This window comes from Vicia villosa, unplaced genomic scaffold (assembly GCF_029867415.1).
Source record: "Vicia villosa cultivar HV-30 ecotype Madison, WI unplaced genomic scaffold, Vvil1.0 ctg.000843F_1_1, whole genome shotgun sequence".
Taxonomy (NCBI): domain Eukaryota; kingdom Viridiplantae; phylum Streptophyta; class Magnoliopsida; order Fabales; family Fabaceae; genus Vicia; species Vicia villosa.
In genome coordinates, this window is record NW_026705373.1 from 391,563 (window position 1) to 416,942 (window position 25,380).

The window sequence follows — 25,380 nt, forward strand, 5'->3', positions numbered from 1 at the left end:
TTCAGTGCTTCTGATCTCATGTTCTTCTGATGCTTCCATAGACCCATGTTCTGATTCTGCTTCGACCATCTTCTGATGTCTTGCCAGACCATGTTCTGATGTTGCATGCTGAACCTTTTGAGACAAAGCTTCTGAGCGCTGAATTATGCATACTCTTTATATATTTCCTGAAAAGGAAATTGCATTGGATTAGAGTACCATATTATCTTAAGCAAAATTCATATTATTGTTATCATCAAAACTAAGATAATTGATCAGAACAAATCTTGTTCTAACACGGATTACCTTTAGTTAAACGAAATACATACTGATACCTGTCTTTTATTATTATTCTTTATTTTCTCACAATCATTTTCCCTTAGGAACAATCAAAATTTTAGTACTCCTAGCTTTACATAGTAACCTTAGATAACGGTAGATCGATTCATAGTCCCTGTGGATTCGATATCTTTTAAAACTACACGACACGACTGTGCACTTGCAGTTATCAGATTTATAGACACGTAAAGTCGCGATCAATCTCGATCTCGATCTCGATCTCGATCTCTCTCTCTCTCTCTCTCTCGATGAATCCAATGGTTGATATATGTTCCTCTCATCTCTCATTATAAAATGACTCTCACTTGATATGCTCCCATATATATATATATATATATATATATATATATATATATATATTGAAATAAAAGATATTATTTATTCCAGAGTGATCAATTACAAGCACAGGCTAAAAAAGCCACATAAATTGAGCTCTATTTACATGAGTATGTTAACTATATGGTTCCTATATTTGGATTTCATCCACCCTCTATAGACAATTGCATCTATAATATTCCTAGCAACAACCTGTTGGTCTCCATAGGCACCCACAGTCCCAAAAATCTTGTTGTTCCTATACATCCATATTCCATAAAAAGCTTCAACTATAGTGGCTTTAAGTAATCCCATTTTCCAGTCTTTCCCATTGGTTTTCCTTTTGATCCAGTTGAGATATTGTCATTGATATCCAACCAGTTCAGAATTTTGGACCAGATGCTGATAGTTCCTTTGCAATTAAACATCAAGTGTGTCATTGTTTCTTCATCCTCATCACAAAGCTCACAATTAGTAAGTTGCAGTAGACCAAACCTCTTCAGTCTTGTCTTTGTTGGGAGCCTATCTTGGGAAACAAGCCACATTATCACATTAGCTCTAGGTCTTGCAATATTATGTTGCATCATATGGTACCAGTTAACCTTGTTGCTGTCCTCAATCAAAGCATTGTAAACCTGCATCATCTTGAATTTTCCTTTTAAAACCATGTTGTTCTAGAGTTGCTGAATTTTATCAATGTCAACTTTTCTGGCCATTATATGATTAAGGATCCAGGTACAGTTATTGGTATGAAGATCAGTCATAACATCACAACCTTTCAGATAGTATGTGTGAATCCATTTGATCCACAAATTATCCAACTCCATACAAAACTTCCAGAGGCATTTCAAAAGAGCAACATTGTTCCAAATTTCCAAATTCAAGATATTTAGTCCCCCTTGTTTTACAGGCCTGCAAACCTTCTTCCATGCCACTGGGCTTTTTTTTTGCTAGGAGTAGCTCTCCCTGACCAAATGTAAGACCTGCATATTGTATCCAGTTTCTTGATGACACTGTCAGGTAGAGGGAGACTAAGCATCCAATATTGAGCAATTGCCACAACAATAATTTTTACCAATTGGATCCTGCCAGCTATGCTAAGTAGATTAGCAGACCAGTGCCTAATTCTACTAACAATCCTATCTACCAAGGGAATATAATGATTTAAACTCAGCTTTTTACTAGCCAAAGGAATGCCTAAGTACCTGATAGGGAGATGACCCTCTTCATAGCCTGTTAGGTGCTTCACCATTAGCTTTGTTCCAGCATCCATCCCTCCATAGAAAGCCTTGCATTTCTTAGGGTTTACAATAAGCCCAATTGAATCAGAAAAGGTTTTAAATGCTTCAAGAAGCATCTCAATGGATTGATAGTCTCCTCTACTAAACAAAAGGACATCATCTGCAAAAGTTAATGGAGTAATGATCAGCTTTTCACAATTGCTGTGGTAGTTGAAATTTGGATTCTTTGTCATCTTGGACATGATCCTATTCATATACTCCATCATGATCACAAATAGCAAAGGGGAGATTGGATCTCCTTTCCTTATGCCTCTTTTGGCCTCTAAAATATCAGAATATTCTCCATTGACATTGAATCTGTAGCTGACTGTTGTGGTACCCAGCATGATCCATTTGATGAATTTATCAGGAAGGCCTATTTCATTAAGCACTTTATCCAATGATGACCAGTCCACCATGTCATAGGCTTTTTGGAGATCAATCTGCAACATACATTTAGGAGTTCCACCACTTCTAGTATACCCTCTTATCAACTCAAAAGCTAGAAGAATATGGTTTTGAATCACTCGCCCTTTCAAGAAAGCAACCTGACTTTGATGAATAATCTCATGCATCACATTACCAAGTATATTAGTAAGAATTTTTGAGATGATTTTGTAGAATGTGGTACATCCTACAATAGGCCTGAAATCCTTCACTTCATTGGCTTGATCATGCTTAGGAATTAATGTTACAATAGTGCTATTGAATACTTTGTATAGATTGCCTTTTACAAAGAATTCTTGGACAACTTCAATTACATCATCCCTAACAATGTTCTAGCTAGTTTTAAAAAACTTAGCACCATATCCATCTATGCCTGAAGCTTTTAGATCCCCTATGCCCTTCAATGCTTCCCAAATCTCCTTCTCAATGACAGTGCTAATGAGATATTCCCTTTGAACAGGGGTAACTTGCTTACCTCTCCTCATGGCTTCTATATCCACATGTTTGAGGCTTTCATCTCTAGTCCCCATTAACTTCTGATAGAAGGTCATGACCTCTTTCATTATGTCTGCCTGGTCAGACACATAATTGCCATCTTCAGCCTTCAACATTCTCATACTCTTGCTCTTGTATTTAGCCTCTAAGAATTATATTTATTTATAGAAACAATTAGAAGTTGCAAGATAAAAAATTACTCAATACCTTTGAATTATTATTATTATTAATATTACCTTTATTATCACACTTCTTTTTTATAAAGTGACAATAAATAAAATTTAATAACTATTGAAATATATTAAACTATAATAAAATATAAAATTTGATATTTACTTTAATGCATTGTTAGAATAAGGATTGTATCTTAAAAATCATTACAAAAAGACAATTAAAATTTATTTATATAAATTTTTTATTTAAAGCATAAATATCTTTTTAATTGTTATATTTGTGAAAAAAATTCTTATTTGTGTTTATTTTGAATTTTTTTCTATTATTTTACTTAAAGAAATGTCAATTTGAAAATTTTTATAAATAATTTTTAAACTAACAGAAATAAATTAACCATGTAAAAGTAAACAATATAAATGTACAAACTAATTATTAGTAGAAAAATCAAAGATATAAACAAAATTTTGATAATGATAAAGATTAAAATAGTAATTATAGAAATCACTAAAATTATAACAATCCTATAATATCATAGGAATTTTGAAATTAAAAAATCAGGGCCGGCCCAACATATTTGGAGACCTAAGGCAAAATTTAAGTCAATTTTTTATTTAAAATTTTATATATTTAAAAATATGATTTTTATGATTAATGATAGTTGTTATTGTTTATAAACAATAATAGAATATTAATACTTTTTAAAATTAAAATAGAGATTAAAGATAATGCACTAACTTTACAAAATTATTTTACACAATCATTTAATAGGATTTTATCACTCAACCGTGTTATATTAGTATTTTGAAAATAAAAATGTAATTTGACAGGATACAAGTCTCTCATTAATTGACAGTCTAAAATTATTTTACACTATCAGTATAAAAATATTTGACAGAGTTTAGGGTTTATATATATATATATATATATTTGAGATGTTATAATGATTAAAAAAATCATAAGACCCCAAACCAAACAAAACACACTGAGTTCTGAGGTAGTGCAAATGTATGCATCATGTGTATAAACATATTTAAAAATAGGAAAATAGTATTATAAAGTATCGTACAGAAAAACGGCATTGGCTAATATGCATAAGGATTTTCCTTATGCACCATGCATAAGTCAATCTAAGCCATTGGATCATATTTTTAATCCAGTATTGAGTATTGAGTATTGAGTACTGAGTATTGAGTATTGACTATTGAGTGATGAGTATTGAGTATTGAGTAATAATTATAATTTGATATAATGATCCAATGGTCAATAATACTCTATGCACGGTGCATAGATTTTTATCTATGCACCGTAACTGCACCCCAGAAAAACATTGGTATCTAGAAAAAATTTATTACCGCTACGCACTTGATATTATTATGCCTAGCATTTAGATCATTTATAAATTATTAAAAAACTGAGGCCTATTTTTTTAGCATTTGAGGCCTAAATAAAGGCTCAAATTTATGAGGCCTAAAGCCCTTGCCTTACTGGTCTTATACTTGGGCCGGACCTGGCCTGCAAAAAATAATAGTATTTGAGAATTTCTTTATTGACCCCTACTTTTTTGGTCACCTGCGGCGAAAACTCAAAAATACTCCTACTTCAGAAATGTATTTCCGAAGTAATTTTTTTCTAGATATTTTCATAATTCGGAAATGTATCTCCGAAAACATCAAATGGGGGTGTTTTTGGAGATGCATTTCTGAAATAACCCATTTTTAGGTGTTTCGGAAATACATTTTCGAAAAAATTGAGTTTTTTTAATGAGAATTTGCCTCAGGATAAAGACCCACTTCATGTATGGTCTGTCATATTCTTGGTTTTCTTACTTGCTTTCTCAGGTTAACTTCATTGCCACATGTTTCCTTTTTTTGGGGGTTTATAAATAAATAGCATCAAGTTTTTTTTTAGTAATGGATTTTTAATTGATGCTATAGTTGAACTCAATTTGTATCTTTTGATGTTAGGAGATTGAATTAGGAATAGGTTAAATGTGAAATGCTCAATCCTTCTTGTTGGCTAGAAACCTGTAACATTCCTTGATCATCACCACCCAAACCTTCTCACCAACACACATCATCCTCAGCAACAACACTGTGCACATGATGAGATTGATCCAAAGTTGTTGCTCTTGTTATTGTTGTTGTTTGGCTTGCAATGTTTCTAGCACCAATGTCCATAGCAACATCAGAAGCAACCTTTTGAACAGACCTCAGAGACATCAAACCATCTCTCTGTTGGATACAATAAGAAGACAAAATCTCAGGAAAATTGAGTTTCTCCAAAGTTATAGATAATAGTGACCTGCATTTTTTCTTTTCGGAAGTGTACTTCTGAAACCCCCAAAAATTAGTGTTTTCGGAAATGCATCTCCGAAAACAACCCCCATTTCATGTTTTCGGAGATGCATTTCCGAATTCTGGAAAAATTTTGAAAAAAAATTACTTCGAAAATGCATTTCCAAAGTAGGGGTATTTAGGGGTTTTCACTAGGGTCACCCCCATAGAGGAGTCAGGAAAGAAATTCTCTAATATTTTAACCTTTATACTTAAAATATAATAATAATAACCTTTATTTTTGGTTAAAATGAGTTAACGCAATTAATATATTATCCTATTTTTTGCAATCATTACAAATTATACTATTTTTTGTGATCATTAAAAATTATTATGTCTAAATATGATAATTTATGCATATTTTCAATTTTTAAAATTTTCTTCTACATATTTTAGTAATGTTTTTTTAGTAAACAACATAAATATGAACGTTTTATTATAGTTTATTGATAATTGTCCTCTCAAATATTTTTATATGTTAAAAAATTAAAGGTCCAGGTTTTGTTCTGCTTACATTTCAACTTTTACATCCATATATTTTAAAATCAATAAATTCTTGATTAAACAATTTTGTCTTTTCTTTTGATAGTTGAATTGTATACTATACCAGTACCCGTGCGTAGTAATCCGTTTTTCATAAAAATAAATTGTTTTTTTAAATAATAAATTCTCTTGGTTAAATAATTTTGTCTTTATGGAGTGTGTGGCTGGAGCTAGTTGGTCATGGATGCTCAAAAAAATCTCGAAGCAAAGAGATTTGGTCACTCAGCATCAACCAACTTGGAACAAATTTCAGCAACAGTCCAAATTTAAAATGAGTAGTATGTATGCTGCCATATTACATGAGGATCTGAATGTTGATTGGAAAGGCCTTTTATAATGGAACCAAGCTAGACCTAGAGCTGTTATGACCTTGTGGCTATTGTGCCATGGCAAGATTGCTACAAAAGACAGACTGTGCAGATTCGGTTTTATTACGGATAAGATCTGCAGCATGTGTAAAGAAGCAGATGAGTCTATTAATCATGTCTTTTTTGAGTGCAGGATCACTAATAACATCTGGAAAGAGGTGCTTGGTTGGCTGCATATTGATAGGAACCCGATGGGATGGACTGATGAACAAAAATGGATGATTGAGAATACAAGGAAGAAAGGCTGGAAGGCTAGTATTTTGAAACTAACTTGTGCTGAAGTTGTTTATGGCATTTGGAATTATAGGAACACTATAGATTTTGAAAAGGTTAAGCAGTATAATGTTACAATGAATATAATGGATAATATAGTATACAGATGAATCAAAAGTATAGGAAACACCTAGCTGTGTTGATGGTATAGACAGTTTTAGGTTTGTTTTAGTGTTTTTTGGAGGGCTGAATCCTTAGGGATTGCTTTGTACTAAATGATCTTTTTGAATTAATAAAATAATTTTGTCTTTATGTTATTTCATTCTTATTACATTTTAGAAACAAATTCGCGTAACACACTAGTATCCGACCAAACCCACGGATATTCAGACCAGAATTCGTGCAACCCCTACAGAATTCGTGCAACCCCTACGGATTATTATATTTTTTTGTATAATTAAAGAGAAAAAAAGTAAATATATTTCAAATAATGTATGAATTCAAACACGGAAAAAATAAATTTTTGATTTAAATATTTTTATATGTCAAAACATAAATAATATTTATATACGGAAAAATATATGGATGATCCAAATACTATCAAATGAGAGACTTGTATCCTGTCAAATTACATTTTTATTTGTAACAATCGTTAGTTGGTCTAGTGGTGATTGGCCCTAGGCTATCAATTAATGAGAGACTTGTATCCTGTACAAAATACAAGTCTAGGGCCAATCACCACTAGACCAACTAACGATTAGTAATAGATAATGTATTTTAACACCCTATAAAAAAACATCATTTATAATTATTGACATGACATATAGAAGGAGAAAATTCTAGTTAAAAAACAACATTATATGTATACTTTATTTATATACGATGTCAAAATAACATTTCTCCTTATCATTAAGTCATGATATTATTGGTTTGTAGATCAGATTAGTATTTAAAAGAAGCTAATAAAAAACACACGTATTCTCAATTTCCTCATCAATGATAGATTAAAATGTTTCTCATCAATATTCTATAATTCTACAAGACTCAATTAACTTGTTTTTTCTACGTGTTAGAAGCTAAGATATGCTAATGTGAATCTCATAATTATTTTGTATTTATTCAAAGCTTTGATTTACAACTTATCTAGCACCTAATATATAAGAGAGTTAGAAATTGGTTGACTTCTACAAACGATCTAACATCCAATATATAAGAGAGTTAAAAGTTAGTTAACTTCTACAATTGATTTAGCTTCCAATTTATAAGAGAGTTAAAAGTTGGTTGACTTCTAGCTATCATAATATCTTAATCAAACTAACGACTAATTATCACAACAACTGGCCATAACCTTGAAATAAGAACAACTAACTGAATTGAGTACTACACTAACAGATTGCAAAAATTAATACTTGTAATATTCTTCCTTAAGCACAAGGTGGTTACAAACCAACTATGTGCTTAACTCTAAGATCTCGAAAGGCTCTAAAGCCTAAATGCTTAGTGAGTGTAAACGTTATCTTTAACAAAATGAATGTCCATCTCAATGTGTTTTTGCCACAATCCAAAATACATTTGTATTATAGATGACAACATTGAGGTTGTCAAATATAAGGTGGGAGGGAAGAAAGGAATGCATAATTAAGATAAGAGAGATTTTAACCACATAAGTTGGGACCAAAGAAAATGTATGAGGCAAAAGTGGACCTTTTATTATCAATAACACTAACCCAATCACTACCATTGTATGCTATAAGGGACCTTGTTGTGAGCATTCGAGAGAAGTAGAGTTAAACCATGGTTGACTGTGCCACTTAGGTATATGAGAATTCTTCAAACAACAACCAAATGTGTGGTTAGAGGAGATACCATTGTTAAGAAATGTAGCTGGGCCTACCTACAAAATCGACTCGTATGGTGAGGATTGCCCCCACTTATAAGCACATGTTCAGGCCATATATTTCTCGACGTGGGACTCTTAACACACTCCCTCACGCTCAGGACAACTGGAGCGTGGAAACAAATGGTGGATGATTCGATAGCAGAAACCTGGTAGCATGTGGTCCACCCGATCTTAAACCAGACTCTGATACCATGCTAAGAAATGTGGTTGGGCCTAACTCAACCCCACAAAACCGGCTTGTAGGGTGAGAATTGCCCCCACTTATAAGCACATTTTCAGGCCATATATTGTCTGATGTGAGACTCTTAACAACTATGAACTGGAATTTCTTGTTCACGCTGAATTTTATATTAGGCCTAGTCAAAGTTACATATTGCAAGACACTAACGATTGATCTATATTGATGTGGATATGAGAAAGCATCAATGTCAAGCTTTTGAGTTTGAGATAGCTGAACATTGGTGTGAGGACTCCATTAGCATCCAACATCTTGGTTCTTGATATGAGATCTTTTATGACTTGGATTGGGACAAGAGAACGGAGCCTCGAGCATTATAAATGACTTCAACGCTAAAAAAGTATTCTAGCATGCATGGCTTTTTCAAGACAAACATAAGATGGAGTTTATTGATGAGGTTATGAACTAGCTTAGAGGATGAACTAGTAATTAGAATATCATCTACATAAACCAAATCATACATAATGATGCCTTGGTGAGACTTAATGAAGACAATGGTAACATTTGTTTGACACAAAGCCAAATTGAAACATGTTTTGGTGGAGATTTTTATACCATTATCTTGATGCTTGTTTAAATCCATAAAATGTTTTATGAAGTTTGCATACCAGAGTTTTGTCAGAGTTGGTGAAGCCAGGAAGTTGGTGGATGTATACCTCCTTTGGAAAAAAAAACCATTGAAGAATGCATTATTGGTGTTAAGGTTGTAGTTTTCATATTTGTGTGTGATAGCAAGAGTAAGTGTATCTCTTATGGTTGTAGGCTTCATCATATGAAATAAAATCTCATTATATTCAAAATCAAGTTGTTGGTGGAATCTCTTGGAACCAAGTACGCTTTGTACTTGTTAATTTTCCCATTAGGATTTCTTTGACTTTGAACATCCATATACAGCCCACAACTTTCCTATGATTAGCTTGATTGTAAGGTAGTGATTGTACAAGTGTTTTTGTTCACCAATGCATTATATTCTTGTTGTTTAGCTTGAAACTAATCCGTAAGCATTTTATGATGTCAACTAGATGTGTGGGAAGCAATACAAACCATTGACATCAAGAAAACTTTCAAGAACAACTTGATTAGAAATCTGAGATTTTATAAAGCATTTGTTAGCATGAAACTCAAATAAGACAACATTGTCTTTGACAAATTTAAAAAATAGACACCAATTTTCTAGCTATCTCAGGAATGTGGAGAATATGTTTAAGTGTAAGTTTGGTGTCAGGTGCAGACTATGAGGTAAAACATGATGTGCCAATAAGTTTTGACCATTACCTATTTGAACTTTATCATTTTTTTAGTAGGGAATGTTATAATGTATAAGAAAATTAAATGTGGTAAAATAATGAGAAGCACATGATACAAAAAACCAAATTTAGGAGTCTAACTCACGTAGCAAGGAATATTCCTCGTTGTAGGCATGTTGATCTGTGGTGGCCACAATTGAAGTTGGAGGATTAGTTTTGGCAGGTACATCAAGCAAGTCACTATTCGCTTGATTTTAAGTGATGCAGACATTATCTCGAACGCCTTGTGTTTTTGACACAGAGATAAAATATTCATCATACATTTGCCAACAATTGAACACATCATGACCATATTTGCCACAAAGTTAAGAAGTTGGTCTTAAACCTAAGACACCTCCTTTAGATCGACCACAATAACTAATTTTATTAGTTTTTTTCACGGCCACGAAAAACACCATGAGTGGAGTTGGACGACTTATGCTGAGCTAAATTAGACGAGACCATGGAAATGCGAAGCTCTTGCCTAAACTTGCGGGAAGTTCAAGGCGACCATAGACACTCATGACAAATGGATTATACTCCTTAGAGAGACCATTAAGTACTGCATAATTTTGATCTTGTTCACTGATTAAGTCACCTACTGACAACAAGGCACCAGCAATAGCTTTGATCAGAGCTTTCATGATTACAATGAAGTGTTTATGAACTTTGTCACACACTTCATAGGATCATTTTCACATGAGAAGATCTAAAATTGTCGAAAGCAACCACGTAAAAATAGCATGATCTTGAACTATCCAAGTCCCATACTCCTCTAAAATGATGTTGCTAAGGCGATCTTCAAATGTTTTTAACATAAGGATCTTCTGATTGACAACATAATCATAGAGCTCATGTGTTAGGATCACACCTTCAACTTATTGGTTATGAAGCAAGTAGTTGTTAGTGTTGTGAATTCAATGCCAAGAACAATGTATAAAACAATGGATGAATAAAGAACAAAGAAGAACACAAGAATTGGTTATAACTGATATTCTTTTACTTTCTCTTAGAAAACAAGATTACAAGTTTACAAGTTTACAAGAATAACAAATAATCTCTCTCACCCTAAATTAGGATTTGTTGTGTACAATGATGAGAGACTAGTATGTTATTTATAATAAAACCTAACATACTAACTAATGAGCTTTTTCCACAAGGCTCATTACACAAGTCAACTTAATAAACAAGTTAACTTAACAAATTAGGGTTTAAACACTAAAACCTAATTCAACATGCTAACAACCCTAGCATCTTCAACACCAGCATGTGAACAACCTTCGACTTCATGCTTAATCTTGTCGAACCAAGAAGCTACCCTTCGGCCATACTAGAGTTCGATCCAATATCTCACAAATCTACACCTTGGATCTAACTCTACAATATCAAGGGAACAAACTAGCTTTCTTCATGCAGCTTTATCAACTGCATACAGTGGAAAAACTTGCAACTCGGCAATGTCTTGGTGATCATATCAGCAGCATTGTCCTCAGTCGAAACTTTCAGCACTTGGACTTTTCCACGCTCGATTACTTCTTTGACGAAATGCAGCCTCACATCAATGTACTTAGTTCGCTCATGATAGGCAAAATTCTTCGACAGGTGTATTGCACTTTGACTATCACATTTAATAGTGATACCTCGACCTTGAAGTTTCAGCTCCTTCGCAAAACCTTCAATCCACAATGCTTCTTTTACAGCTTCAGTGAGGGAAATATATTCTGCTTCAGTGGTTGATAGAGCAACAACCTTCTGAAGCGTTGCTTTCCAACTAATTGTTGTGCCAAACATAGTGAAAACATATCCAGAAATAGATTTTCTAGAATCCATACAACCTGCATAATCAGAGTCGACATATCCTTTGATTACTGCTTTATTATCTTCACCCAAGGCTCCACCATAAATTAAAACTCTATTTAGAGATCCATTTATATACCTTAGAATCCACTTCAATGCTTGCCAGTGAGCCTTTCCGAAATTCGCCATGTACCTGCTTACAAGACTTATTGCATATGCTATGTCGGATCTAGTACAGACCATAGCATACATCAAAGAACCAAATATATTAGCATATGGGATGTTGTTCATATAGGCTCTTTCATCATCAGTACTGGGACATTGATCAATACTCAGCTTGAGTTGAGGGTTTGTCGGAGTCACAAATGGCTTCGAATTCGACATACCAAACTTTTCGAGAATCTTTCGTAGATATGCCTCTTGAGATAAGCATAACTTTGAATTCTTTCTATTTCTTCGAATCCTAGAAGTATCTCCCAGATCCTTCATATCGAACTCCTTATTGAGTTCAGCCTTCACCCTCTTTACATCTTCGACATTGTTGCTTATCATCCACATAAAGCAACAAAATAACAAATGAATTACCAGATCGAAATCTGAAGTAAACACAGTGGTTGAACTGACTTCTAATGAAACTTATGCGTGCCATGAACTTGTCGAATCTCCTATTCCACTGTCGAGGAGATTGTTTCAACCCATATAAAGATCTCTTTAGCTTGCACACATAATCTTCCTTCCCCTTTTCGACATACCCTTCAGGTTGCCTCATCAGGATCGTTTCATCTAGATCACCATACAAGAACGCAGTCTTCACATCCATCTGTTCCAGTTCAAGGTCGAACTGTGCCACCATGGCAAGCAACATTCGAATGGACCTATGTTTCACAACAGGAGAAAAAACATCATTGAAGTCGACACATTCTTTCTGAGTGAAACACCTTGCAACTAATCTTGCCTTGTATCTTTTCGATGTCACTCCTTCAATTCCTTCCTTAACTTTGAAAATCCATCTACAGCTGACTAACCTTGCCCCAGCAGGTTTCTTGATCAGTTCCCAAGTGTGATTATCATGAAGAGATTTCATCTTATCATCCATGGCCTTCAGCCATTCAGTCTTATTTTGACTCTTCATAACTTCCTTATAATTTCTAGGTTCTTCGTCTAGAACCTCACTTGCAGAGATTAAGGCATAAGCTATAAGATCTGCATACCCAAGTCTCTGAGGTGGCTTGATGACTCTTCTTGACCTATCTCTCGATAATAGGTAGTCATCGATAGTTTCCTCAACTTCCTCAACATCTTCTGCTTCTTCTTCGACTTCATCAAGGATATGCAGTTCAACATCAACTTGCACCACCTCAACAGGAATCTCTACCTGTTCCAGCTCTTCTGCACTCTGACCATCATCATCATCTGTTTTCTTGAAAGTCATCTCAGCTTCATTGAAAACTACATCTCGATTGGTAATACACCTCATGTGACCTAGCTCTAGGTACCATAGCCTATAAGCTTTGGCTCCTTTAGGGTATCCCATGAACATACATTTCAGAGCTCTAAGTTCGACCTTGTCTTGCCTAATATGAGCATAGGCTACGCAGCCAAATACTCTCAGTTTGTCGAGATCTGATGGATGTCCCGACCAAACTTCTTCAGGTGTCTTCATATCTAACGCTGTCTAAGGACATCTGTTTATCAGATATGTTGCTTTCAAAACAGCCTCAGCCCAGAACACCTTCGTCAATCCTGCACTAGTCAACATGTATCTAACTCTCTCCAAAATAGTTCGATTAAACCTTTCAGCCAAACCATTTTTCTGTGGAGTACCTGCATTAGTTTTGTGCCTTGCAATACCAGAAGCAGCACAAAAGCTGTCGAACGCCTCATTGCAAAATTCAAGGCCATTGTCGGTTCTCAACCTCTTGACCTTTCTGCCAGTTTGATTTTCGACTAGAGTCTTCCAACTTTTGAAATTCTCAAAAGTTTCATCCTTAGTCTTCTGGATGAATACCCATAACTTCCTGGAGTAACCATCAACTATGGATAGAAAATACCTTGCTCCTGAATGTGATGGACACCTTGCAGGACCCTAAAGATCAGCATGGATGTAATCAAGGGATCCATGTGTTCTTTGTTTGCCTTTGTTGAACTTCACTCTGCAAGATTTTCCAAGTACACAGGGTTCACAAAACTTCAGCTTTTCGACTTTGTCTCCACCAAGCATTTTTTGTTTCCCTAATTCGACCAGACCCCTTTCACTGACATGGCCCAATCTCATGTGCCAGATTTTTATCTTCGACAAAGGCTAATCTGCAATGTCACTTAATCGATTAATAAGGCTGCCTAATGGATTGAGAGGTGTTACTCTGACTTTAATTGATTAGATGTAAATCCTAATTGATTAGACAATTTAGTTTTACTTTTCTAATTGATTAGAGAGTATCTTAATCATTTAAGTACTTTCTCAAATTGGTTTTTAAGAAGTTTTAAGAAAAAGATAAAAACTTTAAAATAGTTTTGGTGTGTGTAAATCACCTTAGTACTTCAAGACTACTCTGCTTAAATTACATTCAACTGATCAAACTATAAGATTAAAACTTTGAGCACGTGATCAGAAGTACTTTTATACTTTTATAATTTCAGTTCCATTCGATTATTTAGTTTAACTTTGTTTAATCTTTTTAATTAGAACCTGGGCACTTGATCGTGTGCTTGCTTCTTAATTTATGATGCTTGTAATTTTTTCTTCCTTATTAAGTGTTTATCATCAAAATTCTAAAATATATTTACTTTCACAACACATAAAACCATATAATAATAGATATGTCATTTATAATAATAGAAAAGGAAATAACATTCACACATTTCATAAAGGTTTTATGTATGCTAAGTGGGAAGTCAAGGGAAATAGGATTGTTTTCCAAGAAATGTCACTATATTCTATCATATATTCTAGCCATGTCCAATTTAAAATCTACAAAATCTTTCTTTTTGTTATTATTCTTATTAAGATCATGGAAAGCTTCATAGGCAATATCATAACATTATCAATAATAAGTTTGCCAATGATAACAAGCACTTTGAAAATGGTTCACAATATTAGAGAAGTGGAATTTTATTCTATTAGAAGTGATTTTAGTAACAATCTTAAGGATTTCATTACAATAGTTAGATGGGATGTTTAGGATGCTTAATCTTAGGGATCCAGTATATGTAGATTTGTTGGATATTAGTATGGTCATCATAACTATTTAAGATATAAAGGAAAGAAATAGGACCATTTATATCCTAATAGAGGTGATAGAAAATAATATGGAAAACCATCAGGCTTATGAAGTTCACTTAGAAGATGAAAGCCTAAAGCCTTGACTTCTTCGTGGAAACTTTATAGCATTATATTCTTCATCTTCTAACCATGTGTTTATTTATGTTTGATGGTGAAGTATCATCATCTTTAATATAAAATATACATTTTTTTGGAGCAAATATGAAATTTTTATTCCGAAAATAGAGTTAAGTACAAGCTGACCCACAGGTCCAAGCCTCACAGGTACAAAAACAACTAATTAACAAGAACTACATTGCAATAGTCTAGCAGCTTCCTATCAATCTGAATTCTTTCAAGGACTACTTCTTTGATATCTTGGAAGACAAGGTCTGTGGCATTGGCAATTTGGAACACCTTTCTGTTTCTATTAATCCACACATAATAAATCGTTTCTGCCAAACATATTCTAAGCAACTTAGCCCGGTGACTCTTGCCACGACTGTTAGTGATACACCATTGCAATTCCAATTTTGAGCCATGTTAGCACCTGCTGCCATAGACTATTAGTAAGTTTACACACAAAGAAGAGATGATCACATGTTTCAATGTCACCACAGAAAAGGCATTTCCATCTATCAGAGTTCCAAACCTAGCCAATCTATCCTTTGTCTGCAATCTTTTTTGGCAAGTCAAGCATAACACAAATATTGACCTAGGTCTTGCCCAATTCCCCCTAATCAAATTCTTCCATGGCACAGTCGGATTAGGTCCTTTGAGTTGTCTATAAATCCTACTGGTTTTGTACATACCAGTCAACTCAAACTCCTTCCAAGCATCTGACTCCATGATAACTATCTTATGTTTGAATAATGCTCGTATGATCCAAGAGGTCGTGGTTTTAGGCATGTAGTCAATGAGGTTTGTGCCTTTCATATAGAAGTGATGTACCCATTTAATCCACAGTCTATCCTTTTTCTGATATAAGTTCCAGAGCATTTTACCAAGAGTTGCCCGATTCCACAAGCCTAAGCCTATAACATTCAACCCACCTTCAGCTATAGGGTTGCAAATGTGCTCCCAGGAAACAGGGGCAATTTTCCTAGCATCCTCTTTTCCAGACCAAAGAAATCTTCTACACATGCCCTTAATATGAGATATAACTTTTTTAGGGAGGGGGAAGATCTGAAGCCAGTAATTTGCTATAGCAAACAAGACACTCTTCACTAACTACAATCTTCCTGCATATGAGAGCAATCTTGTGCACCAGTGATTAAGTCTACACATCATCTTCTCAATAAGTGGTTGGCAATTTGCAATTGTGAGCTTCTTGCTATCCAGAGGCACCCCTAAATATCTGAATGGCATGGAGCCTATTTAGAAACCTGTTTCCTGTCTCAGCAGCTGCTGCACATCATCATTTACACCACCAAAGTATATTTTACTTTTAGGTACACTCATGTGTAAACCTGTAGCTTTAGAGAATCCTTTCACTTTGCTCATGATTATCCTGATGGAGGAGATGTCCGCCCTGGAAAATAGCTAGATGTCATCAGCAAAACACAGGTTAACAAGTTTCATCTTAGCACATTTAGGATGGTAATGGAAGTCAGGCTCATCTTGTACAGTTTGTAGGATTCTATGAAGATATTCCATTATAAGGACAAAGAGCATGGGGGATATGGGATCCCCCTGTCTCAATCCTCTCTTGGCTTGAAGGACCTGACTGAATTCAACATTTAAAGAGAACCTGTAGGAGACAGAAGTTACACAGGCCATAGTCCAATCTACAAATTTCTGAGGGAAAGCCATAGAGCATATGATTTGTTTTAGGGCAGGCCACTCAACTGTGTCATAAGCCTTTTGTATGTCCATTTGGATCATACATCTGGGAGACAGATATTTTCTTCTATGTTATCATGGATAATTCTTCCAGGAATAAAGGCAGACTGATTCTCATTGACTACAGAATTTAAGACTTTACCTAACCTCTTAGTCATAATTTTAGAGAGGATCTTGTAGAAGGTGCTGCAACATGATATGGGCCTCTAGTCTTTGATAGTAGCAGCTTCCCCAGATTTTGGAATGAGAGTAATGATAGAACAATTCATAGCTTTATGCATCTTTCCAATTCTGAAGAATTCCTGGATTGCCTCAATAACATCCAGTTTAATGATCTCCCAGGCATCCTTAAAAAAGTAGGAGTTAAACCCATCAATCCCAGGTGCCTTGGTATTTCCAATGCCCGCCAAAGCTTCCCAGATTTCATGCTCTGCAATAGGAGTAATCAAATCCAGAGCCTCCTCCCTGGATATAGTATTACCTCTCAGAATGCAGGGTTGGTCAATCCCTTCTATACTATTAGCAGCAGTTCCTACCAGCCCTGTGTAAAAATTCAGGATTTCATTGCTGATGTCATTCTTGTTGCTCAGCAGCTCACCATTGAGAGATGTCAGAGTGCTCATGTTATTGTGTTTATTCCTCTCCTTGATAGAATTATGGAAGAAGGAATTGTTTCCATCACCCAACTTGAGCCAATCTATTTTTGCCTTTTGTTTGAGGATGCTTTCCTCCATTTGGTTAAGCTCCACTACCCTGGCTGTTCTATTTTTCACCATTTCCATAGTGTCATCATCAAATAAATTCTATTGCAGAAGATTATGAGCCTCATCCAGATCTTCTCTTGCCTTCTGAATTTGAATCCTGATAGCAGGGAATTCTCTTTGAAGAGGTCTGAGGGGATGTTGGAGCCTTTTGAGTTTAACCCAAAGTTTATGCATAGGGGAGCCCTGTGCTCTTTGCTGCCAATTGCTTCTCACTATGTCATGATACCCTTCTCTTCTAGTTAGGCAATTCAGAAACTTAAAGATATGCTTTCTCCTATGCTGATCAGATAACCATCTCATTCTAATTGGAGAGTGATCTGAGATACTAGGAGGTAGAACTTCTACAACAGCATGCTGAAAGTTCTGAAACCACAAGGCATTACCAACTAGTCTATCTATTCTTGAGTAGATAGCTCCAGTAGAATGCTTATTTGACCAGGTGTAATGGCAACCCCTAGTAGGGGCTTCATAGAGGTCATTCTTCTATATCATATCAATCAGATCCTTGTACTCACTGATAGCAACTGGGTTTCCACCTATCCTGTCTTGACTGGTCAGTACATTGTTATAGTCTCCCATAATAATCCAAGGCTTGTTCATGTTATCTCCTAACCTGTCAATTAGAGACCATAGTAACCTTCTTTTCTCAAGTTGGTTCATAGCATAGACAATTGTAGCATAGTATTGATGCTTCCTATCCAAGTTTAAGACCTCCACATGAATAAATTGTTCTTCAACTTTGAGGACATTTATTTTCACTTCATGGTCTTTCCAGAGCAACCAAATTCTCCCATTGTAATGGTGGGAGTAATTATCAGTAAAAGACCAACTATTATTAAATCTATTTTTAATCTTAGCAGCATTAGCAAGTTTAACTCGAGTTTCAAGTAAAGCAACTATAGGTACCTGTAAAACATTGAGGCGGGAGCTAACCTCAAGATGCCTAGCATCTTTATTAATGCCCCTCACATTCCAGGTTGTGATAATTTGGTATGGCTTTGTTAGAACAAGATTTGTTCTGATCAATTATCTTAGTTTTGATGATAACAATAATATGAATTTTGCTTAAGACAATATGGTACTCTAATCAAATGCAATTTCCTTTTCAGGAAATATATAAAGAGTATGCATAATTCAGCGCTCAGAAGCTTTGTCTCAAAGGGTTCAGCATGCAACATCAGAACATGGTCTGGCAAGACATCAGAAGATGGTCGAAGCAGAATCAGAACATGGGTCTATGGAAGCATCAGAAGAACATGAGATCAGAAGCACTGAAGTTTTGATGGTATCACGCTCAGAAGCACTTCAAGGTCAGAAGATCAGAAGATGCTTTGCACCAAGTTGTTTGACTCTGATGATATTCAAACGTTGTATTCACAAACATCAGATCAGAAGGAAGTACAAGTGGCAGGCTACGCTGACTGACAAAAGGAACGTTAGAAGCTATTAAAGGCAACGTCAGTAGACACAGCGTGAACAAGGCTCGAGGTAGTTGACAAAAGCGTATAACATTAAATGCGATGCTGTACGGAACACGCAAAGCATTAAATGCACTCAACGGTCATCTTCTCCAACGCCTATATATATGAAGTTCTGATGAGAAGCAAGGTTAACGATTCTGGAACAAAACAACTTATATTAACTTGCTGAAACTCTGTTCTATTCAAAGCTCAGAATCTTCATCTTCATCAAAGCTCACTACATTGCTGTTGTAATACTTTAGTGAGATTAAGCTTAAACGTTAAGAGAAATATCACAGTTTGTGATTATAGCTTTTAAGAAGCAAATTGTAACACTCTTAGAATTGATTACATTAAGTTGTAAGGAACTAGAGTGATCGTGTGGATCAGAATACTCTAGGAAGTCTTAGAGGTTATCTAAGCAGGTTGTAACTAGAGTGATCGTGTGGATCAGAATACTCTAGAAAGTCTTAGAGGGTATCTAAGTAGTTGTTCCTGGAGTGATCAGTGTGTGATCAGAAGACTCTGGAAGACTTAGTTGCTGACTAAGTGGAGAACCATTGTAATCCGTGCGATTAGTGGATTAAATCCTCAGTTGAGGTAAATCATCTCTGCGGGGGTGGACTGGAGTAGTTTAGTTAACAACGAACCAGGATAAATATAACTGTGCAATTTATTTTTATCGGTCAAGTTTTTAAAGCTACACTTATTCAAACCCCCCCCCCCTTTCTAAGTGTTTTTATATCCTTCAATTGGCATCAGAGCGCCGGTTCAAAGGTGCAAGCACTTAACCGTGTTTAGAAAAGATTCAGGAAGAGAAAAACGCTTCAGTAAAAGATGGCTGGTGAATCTCAAGCAAATCCAACTCCATCTACATCTGGCTCTGCTGAGAAATACAATGGTAACAATGGTTATACTAGACCACCAGTATTTGATGGTGAAAACTTTGAATACTGGAAAGATAAACTGGAAAGTTACTTTCTTGGTCTAGATGCTGATCTATGGGATCTTCTGTTGGATGGTTACAAACATCCGGTTAAAGCTACTGGTGTAAGGCTCACAAGAAGCGAAATGAATGATGATCAAAAGAAAGACTTCAAGAATCATCACAAATGCAGGACTGTTTTGCTGAATGCTATCTCTCATGCTGAGTATGAGAAGATATCTAACAGGGAAACGGCCCAGGACATATATGAGTCCTTGAAGATGACTCATGAAGGAAATGCTCAAGTCAAGGAGACCAAAGCTCTTGCACTAATCCAGAAGTATGAAGCCTTCAAGATGGAGGATGATGAAGACATTGAAAAGATGTTTTCAAGATTTCAAACTTTGACTGCTGGATTGAGAGTTCTCGACAAAGGCAACACCAAGGCTGATCATGTAAAGAAGATCATCAGAAGTTTGTCCAGAAGATGGGGCCCAATGGTGACTGCATTCAAGATTGCCAAGAATCTGAATGAAGTCTCTTTGGAAGAGCTTATCAGTGCCTTGAGAAGCCATGAAATTGAGCTGGACGCAAACGAGCCTCAGAAGAAAGGTAAGTTATTTCATTAAAATCAAATATTAAATGCACTAACGCTTTTCAGGCTAGAAAAGAAGATCCTGAAGAATCGGAATCTGAAGAAGAAGATGAACTGTCCTTGATCTCCAGAAGGCTAAATCAACTCTGGAAGAACAAGCAAAGGAATTTCAGAGGCGTCAGAAGTTCAAAGAAATTTGAACGTGGAGAATCTTATGATGACAGAAGATTTGACAAGAAGAAGGCTGTCTGCTATGAGTGCAATGAGCCTGGACATTACAAGAATGAGTGTCCAAAACTTCTGAAAGAAAATCCCAAGAAGAAGTTTCATAAGAAGAAAGGTCTTATGGCAACCTGGGATGAGTCAGAAGATGATTCAGACTCTGAAGATGAGCAGGCTAACTGTGCGCTGATGGCGACAGAAGATGATGGATCAGAATCTACATCAGAATCAGATTCTGAAGAGGTATTTTCTGAACTTACTAGAGATGAGTTAGTTTCCAGTCTAACAGAACTTCTGGAATACAAGTCTCAGATTAGTCTCAAATACAAAAAGCTGAAAAAGCTATTTGAATTCGAAACTAAGAAGCTTGAGTTGGAAAATTCTGAATTAAAAGAAAAACTTTTAAAATTATCCAATAATGTTGGATCTCCTTCTGATTCAGAAAAATCCACTCCTAGTCTAAACCATATTCTGAAAGAATATGATTTAAGTTTCAGGAAGTTCTTATCTAGAAGTATTGGCAGAAGTCAGCTAGCTTCTATGATATATGCTGTGTCTGGAAACAAAAGAGTCGGCATTGGTTATGAGGGTGAAACCCCATACAAACTTGAACCTGTTGATAAGATGAAAATCACATACAAGCCATTGTATGATGAGTTCAAGTATGGCCACTCACATGATATTAGGCACACATCACATGCATAAAGCTTTCACATTACACACACCAAAAAGCATGTGACACAACCTAGGAAATATCATGAAACTCACATTAAGAATTATCATGCTGTTCCTCCTATTGCTTACAATGTTAAACCCAAGTTCAATCAGAACTTGAGAAAATCTAACAAGAAAGGACCCAAGAAAATGTGGGTACCTAAGGATAAGATTATTCCTATTGCAGATATCCTTGGCTGCAAAAAGGACAAAGCACAACATGTCATGGTACCTGGACTCTGGATCTCACGACACATGACAGGAAGAAGGTCTATGTTCCAAGACCTGGTGCTTAAGTCTGGAGGAGAAGTCAAGTTTGGAGGAGACCAGAAGGGCAAGATAATTGGCTCTGGAACTATAAAGTCTGGTAACTCTCCTTCCATTTCAAATGTACTTCTTGTAGAAGGATTAACACATAACCTCTTATCTATCAGTCAATTGAGTGACAATGGTTATGATATAATCTTTAATCAAAAGTCTTGCAAGGTTGTAAATCAGAAGGATGGCTCAATCCTATTTACCGGCAAGAGGAAGAACAACATTTATAAGACAGATCTGCAAGATCTTATGAGTCAGAAGGTGACTTGTCTTATGTCTGTTTCTGAAGAGCAGTGGGTCTGGCACAGAAGATTAGGTCATGCTAGTTTGAGAAAGATTTCTCAGATTAACAAACTGGATCTTGTCAGAGGACTCCCTAATCTGAAATTCAAATCAGATGCTCTTTGTGAAGCATGTCAGAAGGGCAAGTTCTCCAAACCTGCATTCAAGTCCAAGAATGTTGTTTCTACCTCAAGGCCATTAGAACTCTTGCACATTGATCTGTTTGGCCCAGTAAAAACAGCATCTGTCAGAGGGAAGAAATATGGATTAGTCATCGTAGATGATTATAGCCGCTGGACATGGGTAAAATTCTTGAAACACAAGGATGAGTCTCATTCAGTGTTCTTTGATTTCTGCATTCAGATTCAATCTGAAAAAGAGTGTAAAATCATAAAGGTTAGAAGTGATCATGGTGGTGAATTTGAGAACAGATTCTTTGAAAAGTTCTTCAAAGAAAATGGTATTGCCCATGATTTCTCTTGTCCTAGAACTCCACAGCAAAATGGAGTTGTAGAACGAAAGAATAGGACTCTGCAAGAAATGGCCAGAACCATGATCAATGAAACCAATATGGCTAAACATTTCTGGGCAGAAGCAATAAACACTGCATGCTATATTCAGAATAGAATCTCTATCAGACCTATTCTAAATAAGACTCCTTATGAATTGTGGAAGAATATAAAGCCCAACATTTCATATTTCCATCCTTTTGGATGTGTATGCTTTATTCTGAACACTAAAGATCATCTTGGTAAATTTGATTCCAAAGCACAAAAATGTTTCCTTCTTGGATATTCTGAACGCTCAAAAGGCTACAGAGTATACAATACTGAAACATTGATTGTAGAAGAATCAATCAATATCAGGTTTGATGATAAGTTTGGTTCTGAAAAACCAAAGCAGTATGATAATTTTGCAGATTGTGATATTGATGTATCAGAAGTTGTTGAGCCAAGAAGCAACGCATCAGAAGCAGAGCTTCTCAGAAGCAAAGAATCTGAAGATCAAGTATCAGCTTCTCTGGAGAATCTAAGCATTTCTGAAGAACCATCTGTCAGAAGATCATCCAGACTCATTTCTGGTCATTCAGAAGATGTCATTCTTGGAAAGAAGGATGATCCAATCAGAACAAGAGCATTCCTTAAGAACAATGCAGACTGTCAATTAGGTCTTGTATCTTTGATCGAGCCAACTTCTGTTGATCATGCTCTAGAAGATCCAGACTGGATAATTGCTATGCAAGAAGAACTGAATCAGTTTACAAGGAATGATGTTTGGGATCTTGTTCCTAGACCAGATGGATTCAATATAATCGGTACAAAATGGGTCTTCAGAAACAAGCTCAGTGAGAAAGGTGAAGTGGTAAGGAACAAAGCCAGACTGGTGGCTCAGGGTTACAGTCAGCAAGAAGGGATTGACTATACAGAAACCTTTGCACCAGTGGCCAGGTTAGAATCTATTCGTCTATTAATTTCATTTGCCACTCAACATAACATCACTCTCTATCAGATGGATGTTAAGAGTGCCTTCTTAAATGGTTATATAGATGAAGAAGTTTATGTCCATCAACCTCCTGGTTTTGAAGACTCTATGTCTCCTAATCATGTTTTTAAACTAAAGAAATCGTTGTATGGATTGAAACAAGCTCCCAGAGCTTGGTATGAACGCTTAAGTTCTTTCCTTCTGGATAATGGTTTCACTAGAGGAAAAGTGGACACTACTCTCTTTTGTAAAACCTTTAAAAGGGATATTTTAATTTGTCAAATATATGTAGATGATATTATTTTTGGAACATCTAATGCTACACTTGGAAAGGAGTTTGCTGAGTCTATGCAGGCTGAGTTTGAAATGAGCATGATGGGAGAACTCAAGTATTTCCTTGGAATACAAATAAATCAAACATCATAAGGAACGTATGTTCACCAAACCAAGTATGTGAAGGAACTTCTGAAGAAGTTTAATCTTCTAGACTGCAAAGAAGCCAAAACTCCTATGCATCCAACATGCATCCTAGGTAAGGATGAGGTAAGTAAGAAGGTAGATCAGAAGTTATACAGAGGTATGATTGGATCTCTTCTATATTTGACTGCTTCTAGACCTGACATTCTGTTCAGTGTTTGTTTGTGTGCTAGATTCCAATCAGACCCTAGAGAATCTCATTTAACTGCTGTTAAGAGAATTCTAAGGTATCTGAAAGGTACTACTAATGTTGGCTTAGTTTACAGAAAATCTAAAGAATACAACTTAGTAGGATTCTGCGATGCTGACTATGCTGGAGACAGAATTGAAAGAAAGAGTACTTCAGGAAGTTGCCAATTTCTTGGAAGTCATTTGATCTCCTGGTATAGCAAGAAGCAAGCAACTATTGCTCTATCAACAACAGAAGCAGAATATGTCGCTGCTGCTGGTTGCAGTACACAGATGCTCTGGATGAAGAGTCAGCTAGAAGATTATCAGATATATGAGAGTAACATTCCTATATTCTGTGATAATACTTCTGCTATATGTTTATCTAAGAATCCTATTCTTCATTCAAAAGCTAAACATATTGAGATTAAACATCATTTCATAAGGGACTATGTTCAGAAGGGTGTTCTATCTTTAAACTTTGTGGATACAGACCATCAATGGGCTGATATCTTTACAAAACCCCTGGCTGAAGATAGGTTTAAGTTCATTCTGAAGAACATCAGTATGGATTCATGCCCAGAATGAGAAGATGAGAAATTCTTATGTATGAGCATCTTCTGAAATGAAAGTGGATTATTTTTTAATCAGAAGTTCTGATTAAAATCTTTTAGAAATTATGATTCGGTTATTACTAACATTTCATTGTCTAAGTTGATTCAGAACCTCTTTTAAAGAAAACAGCTGTAACGTTTTATCTCGGGATGGTAAACCTGTCTTTACTGTTCATGGATAAGCGCGCGTGCAGTTGAAGGGACGCCGACCATAGGTAACTGTGCTAGTCACCTCATTTGTCTTTATTATCTCTCCTCATGTCACGTAACATTAAATGCTATCCATCATTTTTTTCATTTTATTTTAAATACTCTTCAAACGCTTCTCCTTCCCTCTTATATTTTCTCTATTACACTCTGTCTTTGTTTTCCTTCTCTATCTCTCTGCATTCATATCAAACCCTAGCTGTTCATTATCTGCAAATCCATCATGAACTCTTCATCAAGCCCAGGAAACCATGAAAATGATCAAAACAAAAAGAGAAAAGCTGTTGAAACATCTTCTTCCAAACCCAAAAAGATAAAGATCACCTATGACCCTCTCAAGG

The 25,380-nt window shown here is 35.6% G+C and overlaps 2 protein-coding genes across 2 annotated transcripts; both read right to left on the reverse strand.

The window, feature by feature from the left end:
- Positions 1–923: 923 nt before the first annotated feature.
- On the reverse strand, positions 924–1,301 carry LOC131631539 (uncharacterized). The gene has a single exon (XM_058902335.1). The coding sequence runs from the start codon at positions 1,299–1,301 to the stop codon at positions 924–926; it is 378 nt and encodes a 125-aa protein (XP_058758318.1).
- Positions 1,302–17,017: 15,716 nt separating this feature from the next.
- Positions 17,018–17,593, reverse strand: LOC131631540 (uncharacterized). Its single transcript, XM_058902336.1, has one exon. The coding sequence runs from the start codon at positions 17,591–17,593 to the stop codon at positions 17,018–17,020; it is 576 nt and encodes a 191-aa protein (XP_058758319.1).
- Positions 17,594–25,380: the final 7,787 nt, after the last annotated feature.